Source organism: Microcaecilia unicolor, chromosome 6, assembly GCF_901765095.1.
Source record: "Microcaecilia unicolor chromosome 6, aMicUni1.1, whole genome shotgun sequence".
Classification (NCBI taxonomy): Eukaryota; Metazoa; Chordata; class Amphibia; order Gymnophiona; family Siphonopidae; genus Microcaecilia; species Microcaecilia unicolor.
Genome location: NC_044036.1, coordinates 190,281,023 through 190,299,214, shown reverse-complemented (window position 1 = coordinate 190,299,214; position 18,192 = coordinate 190,281,023). Strand labels below are relative to the sequence as shown.

Below are 18,192 nucleotides of genomic sequence, written 5' to 3'. Positions count from 1 at the left end.
AAAGCAGAGCAGCTACCTCTTGTAGAGGCTGATGGAGAAAACGGGTCGGCTTAGTTCAATGGTTAACCTCGGCATGAGCACAGATTTGAATATAGTGCTGGATTTTCTTGCTCTAAAGTTACTACTGATGAGGGGTTTTGGCACAGAAAAAAATCTGCGCTAAGCAAGAAATAAGAAGGAAAGCTAATCTGAGCCTGCCCCCGTCTGACGTCAGTAACCTACGTAGGTTACTGACGTCAGACGGGGGCAGGCCCAGGAGGAGAGAGACGCGCGACCGAAGGTGTGCGAAGACAGGCATCAGCTTTTCTTCTTGCCCGTGCAGCGCCTTCGGACAGAGGAGAGAGGCGCTGCATGGGCCCGGTAAGAGGGGGGGGCCCGGTGGAGGGGGGGGAATGGCGGTGACGACCCCAAGAGGGGGCGGGGCACAGGGCGGAGGATGTTGGGAGGCGGAGCTGAGGGGAGACAGAGTAGTGAGGAAGGGAGGGGGGCCAGGGCTGCTAACGATATGTTTTGCTTAAATTTATAATGCAGGGGGAAGCGGGGGGGGGGGGAGCGGGGGGGGAAACGGCGACCTCGGGCGGGGGGGGCAAGGACGGCCATACAGGACGCTTCTGACGAGCGCCTTTGCCCCCTCCCGACCCTTTTTTTATTTTTGTTTTGATTTGGGAGCCATGTGCTTGTGTTTTGACTGTTTGTGGCATGCGCAGAGCAGCTAACATAACGCTTGGCTGCTCTGCGCATGATTTAGGGGCCGATTACCGACGTGTATTGTGATTCTTTAATACATTGTACTTTTCAATACCGATCCGAGCATGTGTGACTTGTTGTTTTGGTGCATTCTTCGTTTTTTGAAAATCGTTAGGGACTTTAACGATTTAGATTTTTTAACGTTTGCTTGATGCATCTGCCTCTAAGTCGTATTCAAGTGTAAGGAAGACAGAATCAGTTGCAGAAAGTATTCTGCTCAGTACATTGTGAAGCTGTATTTCCAAGGTCAGGAGTCATTGGTTTTTCTTCTAAAGGGAGTTTTTTTCCAATTGACTTAAGAGACCTGGCCTCTGAAAGATTTCGATAGCAAATATAGGACCAGTGATGATAACTACTTTCAGCAAACAGCTTGAGTGCATGTATGAAAATATTATGCAAATGAGTTCTGAATAGAACAGTCAAGCTGGGAAGTTTTGAGGTCCTTTTAATAAAGTTAAGAACTAAGAATTGTGATTAACAAGCAGCTATGGATGTTTGAAGCAGAATATTTTGAATACCATGTGGTAAATAACATAAGGGTTAGAATAGTATACTACTTGCAATGACAACACAATATGTACTAGAACTTTATAATTGGTAGTGAGGGGTAAGGCAAAATTGTAACATACAGATGAGTAAGAAAGTAGGAAGAATTAGAAAAGTAAGGTGATTGATTTGAATACAGTTGCACGTGAGGTCAGAGAGATGGTTAAATATTATCTCAGCTAGGGTAGGAGTGGATAAACATGTCCCACTGCAGTATGTGCAGCCCGAGTCAATCCTTGTGTGTGTGAATGAGACTAACAAGTTAGTTACTTCTTCCATTAAAGGCTTGGTTAAAGAGCCAAGCTTTCACCTGCTTCCTGAAGTAGAGGTAGTTTTGTGTTAAGCGGAGCCTTTCAGACAATGCATTCCAGAGTGTGGGGGCTACTCCATAAGTACATAAGCACCACCATACTGGGAAAAGACCAAGGGTCCATCAAGCCCAGCATCCTGTCTCCGACAGCAACCAATCCAGGCTTCAAGAACCCAGCAACCCCCCCCCCCCCCCCCAAAAAAAAAATTAATAATGTTCAATGGACTTTTCCCTCAGGAATCTGTCCAAATTCCGTAAGGCCAGCTGCTGTCACTACATTCTCCGGCAACAAGTTCCAGAGTCTAACTACACACTATGTAAAGAAAAGCTTTCTCCTGTTTGTTTTAAATCTACCATGTTCTAGCTTCATCTTGTGTCCCCTGGTTTTGTTGTTGTTTGAAAGTGTAAACAAACGCTTCACATCTGTCCGCTCTACTCCGCTCATTATCTGGTAGACTTCTATCATATCACCCCTCAGCCGCCTTTTCTCCAAGCGGAAGAGCCCTAACCTTCTCAGCCTTTCCTCATAGGGAAGTCGTTCCATTCCCTTTATCATTTTCGTCGCCCTTCTCTGCACCTTTTCTAATTCCTTTATATCGTTTTTGAGATGCGGCGACCAGAATTGGACACAATACTCGAGGTGCAGTCGCACCATGGAGCAATACAACGGCATTATAACATCATCGTGTTTGTTTTCCATCCCTTTCCTAATAATACTCAACATTCCGTGCGCTTTCTTAGCCGCCGCAGCACACTGGGCAGACTTTTTAACGTCTTATCAACGATGTCTCCCAGATCCCTTTCTAGGTCCGTAACTCCTAATGTGGAACCTTGCATGACGTAGCTATAATTTGGGTTCCTCTTACCCACATGCATCACTTTGCACTTGTCAACATTGAACTTCATCTGACTCTTGCACGCCCAATCCCCCAGTCTCGCGAGGTCTTCCTGTAATCTTTCACACTCCTCCAACGACTTGACCATGAATAATTTTGTCTCCTTTGCGAATTTAATTACCTCACTAGTTACTCCCATCTCTAGGTCATTTATAAATATGTTAAGAAGCAGCGGTCCCAGCACAGACCCCTGCGGAACCCCACTAACTACCCTTCTCCACTGAGATTACTGACCATTCAACCCTACTCTTTGCTTCCTATCTTTCAACCAGCTCTTAGTCCATAGTAATACCCTACCTCCAATCCCATGACTCTCCAGTTTCCTCTGGAGTCTTTCATGAGGCACTTTGTCAAACGCCTTTTGAAAATCCAGATGCACAGTATCCATCGGCTCATTGTCCACATGTTTGTTCACCCCCTCAAAAAAATGCAGTAGATTGGTGAGGCAGACTTCCCTTCACTAAATCCGTGCTGACTTTGTCTCATCAGCCCATGTTTTTGTATGTGCTCTGTAATTTTATTCTTGATAATAGCCTCTACCATTTTTTTTTTTATTTAAACAAGAATCTTTATTGGACAAGTAAGACAAAATGTGAATACAGCCACAACATTAAGCTCACAGGCTCTAATATATACTGTAAAACTGGGACCTTGTTTCTTCAATACTCATCCATTGAGTAATAAAACATTCAGTATTCTTGTTGTTTTACATATTTTTCTCACCCTTCTTCCCCCTGTACAATTTGCATCAAAACATTTCCACGTTATTGATCAAAATTCCCTCCAAATCTCCCTCCCCCTTACAGTGTCTAAGGTAACAATAGTAATTCAACATATCAGATGTTTCTCTATAGCTCATTAAGTCTTCGGTATATCCAAAGGTTCCCAGATCTTAGTCCATTTCGACAACTGGTGTCTCTCTTTTGCCATCAATCGTTCTCTCTCTGCCATGTTCCGCAGTAGGGTCATCCATTGGACTACAGACGGGCTATTTTTTTGCTTCCATGAGCGAGCAATAAGCAATCTGCCCACACATAAGCAATGTTTGATTAACACTTGACCATAGTCATTCACCCCCAGGATAGTTTTATGAAACAGAAATACAGCAGGGTCGTATGGTATCTCAGCTCCCACCCAATATCCAATCCGGGCCTGGACGGCTTTCCAGAAGGCTTTTACTTTGTAACATGTCCACCAAATATGACCTAATGTACCACTTTGGCCACATTTACGCCAACAAGTCGGGGAAGCCGATCCAAACATATGATTCAACCTTACCGGGGTTAGATACCAACGGTATAGTACTTTTGGTAAATTTTCTTGAACATTTACGGCTGGAGATATGCGTACGGAACGCCTCTCCATTCTCTGCCACTCCTCTGCCAAGTAACTCACCCCTAATTCTTTCTCCCACAGCACCCTGTGCTTATGGCTAACATACAGGTTATCTCGCAAGTGCCCATAAATCAAAGTGATAAGGCCTCGTGTCCCTTGTTCCCGAACACAGAGTTCTTCTAAAAAGGTCACGTCACCAAATAAATAGGCACGTCTGCCTTCTGATGACAAAAAATGAATCAATTGAGTGTAGGCATAATGATCTGTTGAAGGTAACCTGTATGTATCTGCCAATTCCTGGAATGATATAAAAGTATCTTTATTGATCAACTGTCCCCATAGATCTAACCCTTGCCTTTTCCATCTAGTAAAAACTGAGCGTGAGCAGCCTAATGGAAATGCTAAATTACAAGCAATAGGTGATAACCGAGAACAATAGATTCGTTTTAAACGTTCCATTTTATCCCAACAAGATAAAGTAAACTCAATGATCGGGCTCACCTCCTCCCCCAAACAACGATGTTTAGGCGGCAGCCAGAGTAAATGGCCTAACTTCAAAGGGCTATGTAGTATATATTGTTCCATCTTTACCCAAAGTTTGTGAGGGGCTTCTTGAAACCATTCCACTGCGGATTTAACCTGAGCCGCTCTATGGTATAAATCCACTCTAGGGATCCCCAAACCACCCTTGGTCTTACGGTCTGTATACATTATGGAGGGGTGGATTCTAGATTTGCCTCCTTTCCATATAAACTTCTGCAATCGTATCTGCAGGGAGTGAAGCACATGGTCACTAATAGGGAGTGGCAGGGCCTGGAAAAGATACAGTAATCGCGGTAATATATTCACTTTCACTGTAGCTATTCTCCCAAACCAGGACAAACCAATGGGCTCCCATCTCTCCAAATCCTCTCTGATGTCTTTCAATAATGGTGTATAGTTGGCCTCAGTAATGCCCTGTAATTTAGCAGTAAGGAAAACCCCCAAATATTTAAGACCCTTAGTCACCCACCTCAAAGGATATAGTTGCTTACAACGCTGATAGTGTTCCTCTGTCATACCACCTGCCATTGCTTCCGTTTTCTCATAGTTAATCTTAAATCCAGACACCCGTCCATAAGTTTCCAATTCACATATAACCTGGGGTATAGAATCTAAAGGCGAGGTAAGGGTTAAGAGGACATCGTCTGCAAACAATGCCACCTTTGATTCCCAGTCTTTCACCCTCACTCCCCTTATCCCTGGATGATTCCTAATAGCCCACACCAGTGGTTCCATTACTAAAGCAAATAAAAGTGGCGATAGAGGACACCCCTGGCGTGTTCCTCTGTTCAGCTCAAAGAAGGCGGATATCTGTCCATTGATCTTTACCCCTGCTTTCGGCTGAGTGTATAATTCTTTAATCCAGTCCCTAAAATTAGAACCAAATCCAAACTGTTGTAAAATCTGATGTAGAAATGGCCAATGCACCCTATCAAATGCTTTTTCAGCATCCACACTTAATAGGCAATACGGTGTTTTACTCTGCCTGGCAATATACATAGCATTCAGAGTTCATCTAATATTGTCTGAGGCCTGTCTATTGGCGACAAAACCCACCTGATCTGGATGTATTAAGGTCGGCAGAATTTCTGTTAATCTACTTGCTAATACCTTAGCTAGGATGCGGACATCCACATTGAGCACAGAGATGGGGTGGTAAGAAGAGCACTCAGTCATCTCCTTCTTAGGCTTCAGGATCACTGCAATCCATGCCTCTTTCATAGTTGGCGGGAGATTATCGCCTTTCACTACTGCATTAAGCACATCTGTTAAAACAGGTGCCAAATAAGGGGCAAAGTTTTTATAGAATTTAGCCGTATAGCCGTCCAATCCCGGTGATTTGGCTGTTTTTAAGGTTTTTATAGCTGCTAGTACCTCGTGCTTGTCAATAGGGGCATCTAGCACTTGTTGCTGATCTTGTGTTAAGGTTGGCAAAGCCATTTTTTGCAAATATGACCGAATACTCTCCTCCTGTATACCCCCATCTCCGGCATAAAGCTTAGCATAGTATTCATTGAAACGGGCTCTAATCTCTGGAGATGTTCGGAGCACCTCTCCTTTGGGTCCCTTAATACGATAGATATTATGATCTGCCCTTAGTTTTCGCAATTTAATAGCTAACTGCCTACTGATCTTATTTCTGGTGGTATATGTGTGAAGCTTTAGTTTTTCATTAATATATTCAAGGTCTTGAGCTAGCAAGGCATCTAGTTGTATTCTGGCAGTTTGCAAAGCTCTATATATCTTAAGGGAGCCTGTGACTTTGTTTACTTTCTAGGATCTCAATTTTCTCTCTTAGCTGCAAGGTGGCCTGCAACCTTTGTTTCTTAAGCTTTCCGGCTATCTTAATAAAGTGACCTCCTGGATACTGCTTTAAGGGCTTACCATACTATAGCAGTTGAGGGCCCTGAGGTTAAATTAAAAGACAGGTATTCCTTCAGGACCTTTACATATTCCTGACAAACTGCTTCCTGTTTTAACAGCTCGTTATTTAGTGTCCAGTGCCCTACCCGCTGTTTTCCTGTCTGCCAATCCAGTTGTATCACACAAGGAGCATGATCAGACACAGTAATATTATTTATATGTGCTTTTGTGAGTTGATCTCCTAATAACTTATCAACTAACAAGTAATCAATCCGTGAATATGTAGAATGTACTGGAGAATAAAAAGAATAGTCACGCTCAGTAGGGTGCATGTCTCTCCAAGAGTCAAAAAGTTCCATATCCCTGACAAAAGTAGTAAAGTGTTTGGCTAAGACTTTGTCACTACCAGAGTTGCGTCCCGATTTATCCACTTCGGGGCATAGAGTGGCATTGAAATCACCACCCAATATAAGCTGACCTCCCAGCACTGTATGTATTTGTTTCTTAAGTAATTGAAAGAAGGATGGTTGATTTGTATTTGGTCCATATATAGATCCCAAAGTAACCTCCTGATTTTCAAATGTCCCCCTAAGTAGAAGATATCTGCCCTTTGGGTCTCTCTTCACCTGATGGATTTGTATAGGCAGGTCAGATTGGAGCAATATCGCTACCCCTCTTTGTTTCTTGTCAGATATGTCTGTGGCAAAATAAATCTTAGAATAATAAACATGTCTAAACAAGTATTCATGTGCCCTTTTCAAATGGGTTTCTTGCAACATAACCACCTGGGGTCTATGTCTATTTATCTCTTGCCAAATCAGCTGTCGTTTTCTAGGAGCATTTAGGCCTTTGACGTTGAAAGTCATAATCTTTAAAGTAGATGCCATAGAGTATACTTTAAAAAAAAAAAAAGAAAAATCATTTACATATCTAAATGTCACCTGCGAACACTGTAATGCCCCTCCCTCCCGTTTCCCCTTGACCCATCCCCCCCTAGCCTCCCACATCCCGTCCTCCCCTATCCCCTTCATAAGTAGAGTAACAAACTTCCACGAGAAATAGAATTCCCCCGAGGAGTCCACTTACTCACTTCCTAGCAAGATCAACCCCCACAGTATACAACCCGCCCACACCACCTCCGCCCAACCCCGCATGACATCCATATAGTCGACAGACTTATCTCCGCTGTAAATATAGATCATAAAGAAATGAAGAAGAAAATGTCAACCTTCGCTCACTCTTTCAACAGCCTCACTTTGGAGCAATATTACAGTCAAGTATTGTGCACAGTCAGCCGTGGTTTCTTTGCCTTATTAAAAACTTGTTGCCGTTGTCGCACTTTATCTCTCTTGTCAACAGTAGTCTCCAAGTGTAGTTCTGTAGTCGGCCCCATCATACCTGCTGCTTGTAGAATCTGCTGTGCCGCCTCTGGGGAGTGAACTTTGTGTAGCTTACCAGCAATAGTAAAGCATACAGCAAAGGGAAAAGCCCATCGGTATTTTATGTTATGTTGCCCCAATACCTCCAGAATCGGTTTCATATTTCATCTTTGTTGTAAAGTATAGGCTGATAAGTCCTGAAATACCGAAATAGGTGTATCTTGAAAACACAAGTCCTTTTGTTGCCTAGCCAGGCCATATAGGTGTTCTTTCTCTGAGTATTTCCAGAAGCGAACCACAATATCTCTGGGTTTATTAGGGAGCGACTTGCCTAGCACTCTATGGGCTCGTTCAATTTCCGGGACCTGTTGGTCTGGATTTCCCTTCAAAATATGCTTACACAGTTCATGTACTAGTTTGGGAACATCTTCTTGATCTCCAGCCTCCAGAATGCCCCGAAACCGCAAATTATTTCGTCTCCCTCTGTTCTCGATATCATCAAGTTTATATTGTAATTCCTCCATTTGGTTAGCAAAATCCACCACCTCCTCTTTCATTTGGTTCATCAGTTCCACGTGTTCGTCCACCCGGCCTTCAAGACCCTCCACTCAATTACCAATTTCCTTGATCTCACCTTGCACATTTTCAATGCGTTCCACAATGTCTGATTTCATGCGAGCTAAATCTTTACGGAGGTCTCGAAGCACTTTGGTAAACTGTGAATCCTTATTGTGACCAGTATCTTCGTCGGAGTGAGCCGAATCAAAATCTGAGGCCTCCTCCTCCCGAGATGAAGCATGGCTGCTAGCAGTTTTACCATTGCGGAGGCTGCCACGCACTCCTGCTTTGGCATCCGCGATTTTTGATTTCTGTGACATTTCTTTTCTGTAACTACCACTTGTATATTCCTCCTGCCTTCTTTTCGCGGTAAAGTCCGCCGGTTATATAGTGAAAAAGTAGCGATTTTAGCAGGGCTGAGCCGGAGCGACGGGTTCAAGCTGCCATCGAGGTTGCCGACGTCACCGGAAGCCTCTACCATTTTGCCCGGTAACGACGTCAGACTCACCGGTCTATAATCTCCTGGATCTCCCCTGGAACCTTTTTTTAAAATTCAGCGTAACATTGGCTACCCTCAAGTCTTCCGGTACCACACCTGATTTTAGGGATAGATTGCATATTACTAACAGTATGTTAGGTTCTCAAGACAGAAACTAGATTCGTGAGCCCTCTGCGGCAGTGGCAGGCAAAACCACCCCCAAACCAGAGGCAAGGCAGAACCGGACTGGAACCCCGGACTGGAGTTGCAGCTGAGGCAAACAAGCTGGAACAGGCAGAGCAGGAACAGCTAGACTTCACCTGCGCTTGACCGCCGTTCTCCAGGAGTTGAGCCCCTGAGTGCAGGCAGCCGGCAGGACGTACAGGACAGGGCAAGAACTGGATGCCAACAGGGATACACACAGGGTGTAGAATACACAAGGGAGGCTAGGCAGAATACTAGACTAGGACTCTCAGACAAACAACACCACACCAGGTAGAAAGCAGACAGGCTCAAGAACAAGAACTGAAAGCTGCCAGGCAGCCACGAAGAAAGGAACACAGGAAAGAGTTGGGACTAAAAGCTGCCAAGCAGCCACTAAGAAAGAAACACAGGCAGGTAAGAGTCAGGACTGAAAGCTGCCAAGCAGCCACACAGACAACCAAGAACTAGACAAGGAATACAGACCAGAAACAAGACTAGGAAATAAGTAATAAACTACACACAGATTAACTAAAACCAGACAAGGACCTCAGACAAGAAACTGGACTAGGCAGAAGTGCACAGAGCACACCAACATACCAGGGACCTTAGACGATGCAAAGGCAAACACAGAAGTTTCCAGGCAGTTAATAAAGCCCATCAGCAGCTGCAGGAATCACAAGGCAGCTACGGGTGCTGTTCAGGCACAAACAAGAAAAGCAAGTCTGGCAGCCTGGAAGATCCGGACCGGACTGGGCTGAAGTCTGGAACGTGTGACAGTCCATAGCAGCCACCGGTTCTGGCCACCAGAGGGTGAGGTGAGCTCAGACAAGGAAACAGTCACCATCATGACAGTACCTCCGCCTCAAGGCCCCCCTGACCTCCACGAGGAATTCAGGTCTCTATGGGTAACAATGGTGAAACCTACGGAGGAGCTTCAAAACATGACCAGGGGTAGCTGGGCTGGAGCTTGAACAGGAATCAAGACTGGAACCCAGACTGGACCTTGGACTGGAATCAGGACTGGAACTTGCCTCTTGGCTGGAGCTGGAACTCAGAATGGGTTCAGCATCTTGGCTGGAACTGGAACTTTGTTCAGCATCTTGCCTGAAACGGGAACTCGGAGTAGACTCAGCAGCTTGGCTGGAACTCGGCATAGGCTCAGCATCTAGGCTGGAACTGGGACTCGGTCTGGACTCAGCCTCTTGGCTGGATCTGGAACTCGGACTGGCATCAGGATTGGCATCAGGACTGGAACTTGGACTTGAATCAGCAGCTTGGCTGGAGCTGGAACTCGGCTTGGACTCAGCAGCTTGGCCAGAACTGGAGCTTGGCTTAGACTTAGCCTCATGGCTGGAACTGGAACTCGGCATAGACGTAGTCTCATGGCTGGAACTGGAATTCGGCATAGACTTAGCCTCATGGCTGGAACTGGAACTCGGCATAGGCTCAGCATCTAGGCTGGAACTGGAACTTGGCATAGGCTCAGCAGCTTGGCTGGAACTGGAACTCGGCGTGGACTCAGCAGCTTGGCTGGAACTGGAACTCGGCATGGACTCAGCATCTAGGCTGGAACTCGGCTTGAACTCAGCATCTTGGCTGGAACTGGACTTGGGCTCGGCTAGAAGTGCTGCTCGGACCGAAATCAGAGGCTTAACTGGAGGCGCCACTCGGACTGGAATCGGAGGCTCAGTTAGAAGCGCCGCTCGGACAGGAATCCAAGGCTTGACTGGAATCGGAGGCTCGGTTAGAAGCGCCGCTCGGACAGGAATCCGAGGCTTGACTGGAAGCGCCACTTGGACTGGAATCGGAGGCTTGACTGGAAGCGCCACTTGGACTGGAATCAGAGGCTTGACTGGAAGCGCCACTCGGACTGGACTCAGAGCTTGGCTGGAACTGGACCTCTGAATGGACTCCAGAGCAACTCGGCTGGAAGCGCCCCTCAGGTTGGACTCCAGGTAAGCCTGGAGCTTGGGACTCTCAAGATGCTTTCAGCGGCAGCTTCCAGAGTATTCCACAGGGCTGGACAGGAGACCAGTAGGCGGCGGTATTCGCAGAGCAGGGTACAAGGGTCAATAGCAGAAACTGGGTTTACAATGAGCCCAAGCTGCCGGATACGCTTTCTCTCTGCTGAAGCTTCAGGACGCTTCTTCAAGGCTGGATCAGACAAAAGCTTCCCACGATATTTATCAAGTGTCATGAAAGGATCAAGAACAATAATGAAGCTGGAACCAACCTTCACACGGGAAACAGGAGCTAAACCTGGGTGGGGACCCAGATTGCCAACAGGGGAAAAAGTCATAGGCTGGAAACCCAGTGGGTAGGGTGATCTTGCTGAGCTCATGGTCTTTGCATTCTGTTAGGTTCTCAAGGCAGTATTGTACTGGTAGCCAATGAAGATTTTGCAAAAATGGTGTGATGCAGTAGCGTAGCCACAGGTGGGCCTGGGTGGGCCAGGGCCCACCCACTTAGGGCTCAGGCCCACCCAACAGTAGCACATATTTAGTGGTAGCTGGTGGGGATCCCAAGCTCTGCCAGCTGAAGGCTTCCCCCTGATGGTAATGAAAACGCTACTCTCCACGATACCGGTACCTGCACATGGTGGAAAGAAGCATTTTCCCGCCAGCTGAGATTTTTTTTTTTGGTGGTGGGGGTGGGGGAGAACACTTGGTGCCCACCTAGTTCTTGCCTAGGCCCACCCAAAATCTGTTTTCTGGCTATGACCCTGGTGTGATGTGGTCACGTCGCTTGCAACCTTCTATGAGTCTTGCTGCTGCATTCTGAATCAACTGGAGCTGGTGCAGGCCCTTTGTAGTCAGACCATTGTACAGTGCATTGCAGTAATCCAGTCTTGATGTTACCATGGCATGCACAACTGGGATAACATTTACCTTCTCAATGTAAGGAGAGAGGCAGCATAGCTGTCGCAAATAGTAGAAGCAGCTCTTGAAGGTTGCTTGGATTTGGGGAATCAGAGTAAGTGCTGAATCTAACTGTATTCCAAGGTTCCTGACTTGTGATTTGAGGGGGAGTTCATACTTCCCAAAATGGATTTTGATGTCAGGTATGTATCCACTTGTGTTAGGGATCCAGAGAAGCTCGGTTTTACTTGGATTCAGGCAAAGTTCGTTGTGTTTAGCCCATTCTTGAATTGATGTTAGACAAGTGATCAGTTTATTCAAGGCTGTAGATAAGTCAGGTTCAATGAGTATGAGTAGCTGCACATCGTCCGCATAGATGTAGAACTGAGTGTCCATTGACCGAATCAGCTCAACTAGTGGCTTGAGGTAGATATTGAACAGAATAGTGACAGTATCGATCCTTGTGGTACCCCGCAGATCAGTGTCCATGGTGGTGATGAGTTGCTGCCGTTCATTATGGATTGTTGCTTGTATGATAAGTAGGATCTGAACCAGGCAAGTACTGTTCCATTGATACCTGTTTCTGTCAGTCGTGCTAGCAAGATATCATGATCCACAGTGTCAAAAGCTGCTGAGAAATCTAGCAGTACTAACATCGGGGCAAATCCCTTGTCTCGGTTTCTGTGAAGATCATCTAAGGGTACCGTTTCTGTTCCATAACCAGGTCTGAATCCAGATTGATATGGATCTAGCCAGTTACTCTCTTCTAGCCATTCATTAAGTTGAACACAGACTGTTTGTTCTATGAGTTTCCCTAGAAACGGGATGTTGGATGATGAGAAAAGCTAGTCCCTGATATGTGTTGTGCTTCTGTCTCTGCAGGTGTTTGATAGCAGGCCAGTGCTGAGTATCTGTTTGAAGGTAAGTTAATATATACTGGGTTTATTAAGGGTCATATAACAGATGGTTTATCAGCTCTTCCAATATAGTATTACATGATCTACAATCATTTAGAAGATGGAAGTAAATTTCAGCATGGATAAATAATAAATTAGAAATTAGTTCAATTATTTTCATTAAGGGTGACTGCTAAGCTTTGTAGCATCTGAATATGATATGGGGTGGGTCTGATAGGCCATTATACTCTGGATACCTCTAGCTTCTGTAAGAGTAGCATGGAAGGTTCAGCAATACTTCTCTGCTAGACCTTAGTATAATACGTAAGTATTATTAGATTAGATTTGGCAGTGATAACGTGTTTCTATAGGGTGTGTATGGTCAGTGATATAAGGAGGAAGCAGGCATCCCACTGCTTGCCCAAACTCTGTGTTTGATCTTGTGGTCATACTCTCCCCACCTTCATATGAGTTAGCCCTTACTGTACTAAAGACTGTTTGTCAACTAATCATTCATACAGCACTGAGGGAGCCTGCATTTCTGTTCCTAAATGCCATGTTTTCCTTGTGCTATAGTATGGCCGTCTGTTTATGGAGACCTTCCTGAAAATGGGAATGCCTCTCTTGGACTGCTGCTTTAAAAAACACTGGGTGAGCATATTACATAATCTTCCCTCAAGCATCCTTGAGCATCCTTCCCTCAAGACTCTAATTGTTTTTTTATAATAATTTTATTATTGTTTATATATACTTTAACAGATACAACATACTGCCAAGTTAAACACAGCCATAAAATTCATACAGAAATAGAAGACTCTAATTGTAATAGAAAACTGCTCTGCTTTCTCATTTATTTATTTTATTTATTTGTTGCATTTGTATCCCACATTTTCCCACCTCTTTGCAGGCTCAATGTGGCTTACATGGTACCATGATCGGCGTTAACCGATTCCGGTGTAACAGTTACAAGTTGCGAGTAATATCAAGGTGGTATTATGGTAGAGTGAGATACATGTACAAGCCAATTGGGAAGAACTTAGTAAGGGAAGGAAGAATAAGGATATGTCTGTTGACGATCTTTGGTTACGTTGTGTCGCAAATGTCCAAGTTTTTTTATGTTGGGTCACTGGGGTATGTCCTTCTGAACAGTTCTGTTTTTATTGCTTTCCGAAAATTCAGGTGGTCGAGTATGGTTTTTACTGCTTTTGGTAGGGCGTTCCACAGTTGTGCGCTCAGGTAGGAAAAGCTGGATGCATAGGTGGATTTGTATTTGAGTCCTTTGCTGTTTGGGTAGTGGAAGTTTAGGTATGATCATGCTGATTTTATGGTGTTTCTGAGTGGTAGGTCGATGAGGTCTGTCATGTATCCCGGTGCCTCGCCTTAGATGATTTTTTTGAACTGTCATGCAGATTTTGAATGCGATACGTTCCTTGATTGGAAGCCAGTGTAGTTTTTCTCGGAGTGGTTTGGTGCTGTCAAAACGTGTTTTTCTGAATATAAGCCGTGCTGCTGTGTTTTGGGCGGTTTGAAGTCTCTTTATGATTTGTTCTTTTCATCCTGCATAGATTCCATTGCAATAGTCTGCGTGGCTTAGTACCATTGACTGTACGAAGTTGCGAAATATTTCCCTCGGGAAGAAAGGTTTCACACGTTTTAGTTTCCACATTGAGAAAAACATTTTCTTTATGATGACTTTAGCTTGGGTCTCTAGTTGGAGGTTTCGGTCGATTGTTACTCCGAGAATTTTCAGGCTGTCTGAAATCGGCAGGGTATATCCTGGGGTGTTAATGTTTGTTGGTTTGTATGTGTTGTATTGGGATGAGATGATGAGACAGTGTGTTTTTTCTGTATTGAGTTTTGATTGGAATGCGTTTGCCCATGTGTTCATGATGTTTAAGCTTAGCTTGATTTTATTGGTGATTTCTGCTAAATCATGTTTGTAGGGGATGTATAGTGTGACGTCATCAGCGTAAATGAATGGATTAAGGCCTTGTGTGGATAAGGCTTTGGCTAGTGGGACCATCATGAGGTTGAAGAGGATCGGTGATAGTGGTGATCCTTGTGGCACTCCACAGTCTGGTTTCCAGGGTGATGATATGTTGGTGTTTGATTTCACTTGGTATGTTCTGGTGGTTACAAAGCCCTTAATCCAGTTGAGAGTGTTTTCTTTTCCATGTTTTATTTTGTTTGATTTCTATTGATAACCTTTAAGAGTGGACTAACACGGCTACCACACCTCACCACTAATTCCGAAATAATCTAGGAGTTTTAGCAATATGTTATGGTTAACCATGTCGAACGCACTGGACATGACCAATTGAAGGAGGAGAATGCTTATGGAGACATTTATGAGACATTTGCATTCTCTTCCCTCTCCCTCTCCCCCTGCCCCCTGTAGGCATTTGAGCTTGAGTAGAACTGATATCACCTGATAACAACCTGATGAAGGGGAGGGTTGTTCATGAAAATCTCACCCCCCCCCCCCCCAAATTACTTCATCAGGTTGCTATATGGATTCTAATTTCATGTCACTGTATATGTCAAAACACAGCAAGTTCTTACTTATGTACCTTTGTATATATCAAGAGCTATTAATTGGTGATGATTCTCATGTTTAGTTTTTGGGTATGTTTTAGGAAGATGTGCAGAGCTTACTGAAAACCTTGCAGCTAAGTACAAGGCAGCTTCATCACATGTGCGGGCATTCCAAGGTAGGTGTACTGAAGTATCACCCACCTCATTTCCATAATGGAGAGAAAGGGATAGAAGATGGTATGGATGGGCAGACTGGATAGTCCATGTTTCTATAAACACTTTAGTAAACAATACAGCACCATATGCCTGTTGAGTTTTGTAAAGATCTTTGCATTGATTGACATCCAGGAAAGGTTTTTGTTAATTACAGAGTGAGCAGTTTCACAGTCTGTAATTGAGATATTTGGCTGATGCTTCAGCATATCAATTCTCTTCTTCAAAGCCTTGCTTAGAATCTTTACAAGCTGACACTTCATATCAGACGAATGTAAGAATTATGATGAAAACCACAGAGACTTCCTAAAAGGAAAATCCAGAAGACAGCAGTGTTTCCACAAATAAAATTTCTTTGGAAGGTATGATCCTTTATTAAAAATCCGACATAGCCACATTTTGCCCTCAGGCTGTGTCAAGGCTATAATGATAATTTGCCTTATATTGTAATGCTATGCAAGGAATATTATGATAGCAGTTTTACATTGCTGTTGTATTCTATAACTCAAATAACCTTGTGTTTGAGACTGGAATTTCCTGTTATCATTGTACCCCTAACTCAGCCTGAGGACAAAACGTGACCATGTTGAGTTTTTATTTAAGGATCACATCTTCCAAAGCAATATTATTAGTGGAAATGCTTTTCTTTGTCTTCAGTATAAGAATTATCCAAGATAATAATTTACCGGAACTTCTGAGACCATATAGAACTCAATTGAAATTACTCATATGGTACACAAACCTTTAAGTAGAAATAACCACCAGAGTGGAGAAACAAAATCCACTAGGAACAAAACAAGTCAGAAGAGGGAGAAGCGTGACCAACAAAACTCTTCCAGTGGAGCCTAGGAGATGAAGAAAATGGTATTTACTTTATTCCACAAATGGATTAAATCAACGCGACATGGTACTGTGTTTCAGCAATAGTGCTTGCATCAGGAGTCTAAAATTTACAGATAAAACAAACAAACATGCACACAATAAAATGTCCTTTATAACATAATTAGTAACAATAGAAAATGAATTGCAATCATTTAAAAAGGAAATACTGAAGGAAAATATTAAAAATTAAAAAATTAAAACAAGGAGCTTAAGTTTTATGCAAATATGAACAGAACTTGACATTTTAAAAGAAAGTATTCATTACAGATAGTACGTACATATGTGCTTAAAAATTGTATAAAGGATGTATGTATATAAGTATTACCATACTGGGATAGACCAAAAGTCCATCAAGCCCAGCATCCTGTTTCCAACAGTGGCCAATCCAGGTCGCAAATACCTTTCAAGATCCCGAAAAAGTACAAAACATTTCATGCTGCTTATCCCAGAAATAAGCAGTGGATTTTCCCCAAGACCATTTTAATAATGGTCTATTGTCTTTTCCATTAGGAAGCCATAAAAACCTTTTTTAAACCCCACTAAGCTAACCACCTTTACCACGTTCTCTGGCAGCGAATTCAAGAGTTTAATTACACGTTGAGTGAAGAAAAACTTTCTACGATTTATTTTAAATGTACTCCTTTGTAGCTCAATATTTTATAGACCTCTGTCATATCTCCCTTCAGTTGCCTTTTCTCCAAGCTGAAGAGCCCTAGCCGCTTTAGCCTTTCCACATAGGGAAGTCGTCCCATCCCCTTTATCATTTTCGTCGCCTTTCTCTGCACCTTTTCTAATTCCACTATATCTTTTTTGAGATGAGGTGACCAGAATTGAACACAATATTCGAGGTGTGGTCGCACAATGGAGCGATACAAAGGCATTATAACATCCTCATTTTTGTTTTCCATTCCTTTCCTAATAATACCTAACATTCTATTTGCTTTCTAAGCCGCAGCAGCACGCTGAGCAGAAGATTTCAACGTATCATCAATGATGACGCCTAAATCCCTTTCTTGGTCGGTGACTCCTAACCTGGAACCTTGCATTACGTAGCTATAATTCGGGTTCCTCTTTCCCATATGCATCACTTTGCACTTGCTCACATTAAACGTCATTTGCCATTTAGACGTCCAGTCTCCCAGTATCGTAAGGTCCTCTTGTAATTTTTCACAATCCTCTTGTGATTTAACAACTTTGAATAACTTTGTGTCGTCAGCAAATTTAATTACCTCACTAGTTACTCCCATCTCTAGGTCATTTATAAATATGTTAAAAAGCAGCGGTCCCAGCACAGAGCCCTGGGGAACCCCACTAACTACCCTTCTCCGTTGAGAATACTGACCATTTAACCCTACTCTCTGTTTTCTATCTTTTTAACCAGTTTTTAATCCGCAATAGGACACTACCTCCTTTCCTGTGACTCTCCGATTTCCTCTAGAGTCTTTCATGAGGTACTTAGTCAAACGCCTTTTGAAAATCCAGTTACACAATATCAACTGGCTTGGTTATAAATAGATGACCCCATATATAAATAATGCCACGATGGGAGAACTAAACTGTATATGTATTTCAGCACTCAAATGTCGTGGTTGATGTTTCAAAAAGGTACTAGATGTAGGTCAGGCCTGCAATGAAAAGAAATTGATTTATATTCTATAAAAATACATTAAGTTGCAAGATGTAGCGATCTCACATCATATAGATAGAGATGAAGGGATGAATGATATGAAATATTTATGGAGAAAAACATGAAACAATGGTAGAAGAAGATGGGCGGTGGCATCAGTTGCAAAAAGGAACAAGAATGGTGAGATGGAATTAATAAGACACAATCACCTTTAAATAACTCTTATCTTGGTCTAGTAAAAGTAGGATATATTACTCTCAGGTTTAAATTGAAAGACCTGATTGAGATTTTTGAAAAATAGACTTTATTTAAAAATAAAATC

General features: G+C 43.4%; 1 protein-coding gene across 3 annotated transcripts in view; it reads left to right on the top strand.

Moving 5' to 3' along the window:
* FANCD2 (FA complementation group D2) overlaps positions 1-18,192 on the top strand; it is a 763,224-nt gene that overhangs the window by 692,666 nt on the left and 52,366 nt on the right. For all 3 annotated transcript variants that reach the window (XM_030205444.1, XM_030205445.1, XM_030205443.1), the window contains 3 exons: positions 12,600-12,638; positions 13,190-13,264; positions 15,250-15,324. In XM_030205444.1, coding sequence (XP_030061304.1) covers positions 12,600-12,638; positions 13,190-13,264; positions 15,250-15,324 — 189 coding nt within the window. The remainder of the gene's footprint in view (positions 1-12,599; positions 12,639-13,189; positions 13,265-15,249; positions 15,325-18,192) is intronic.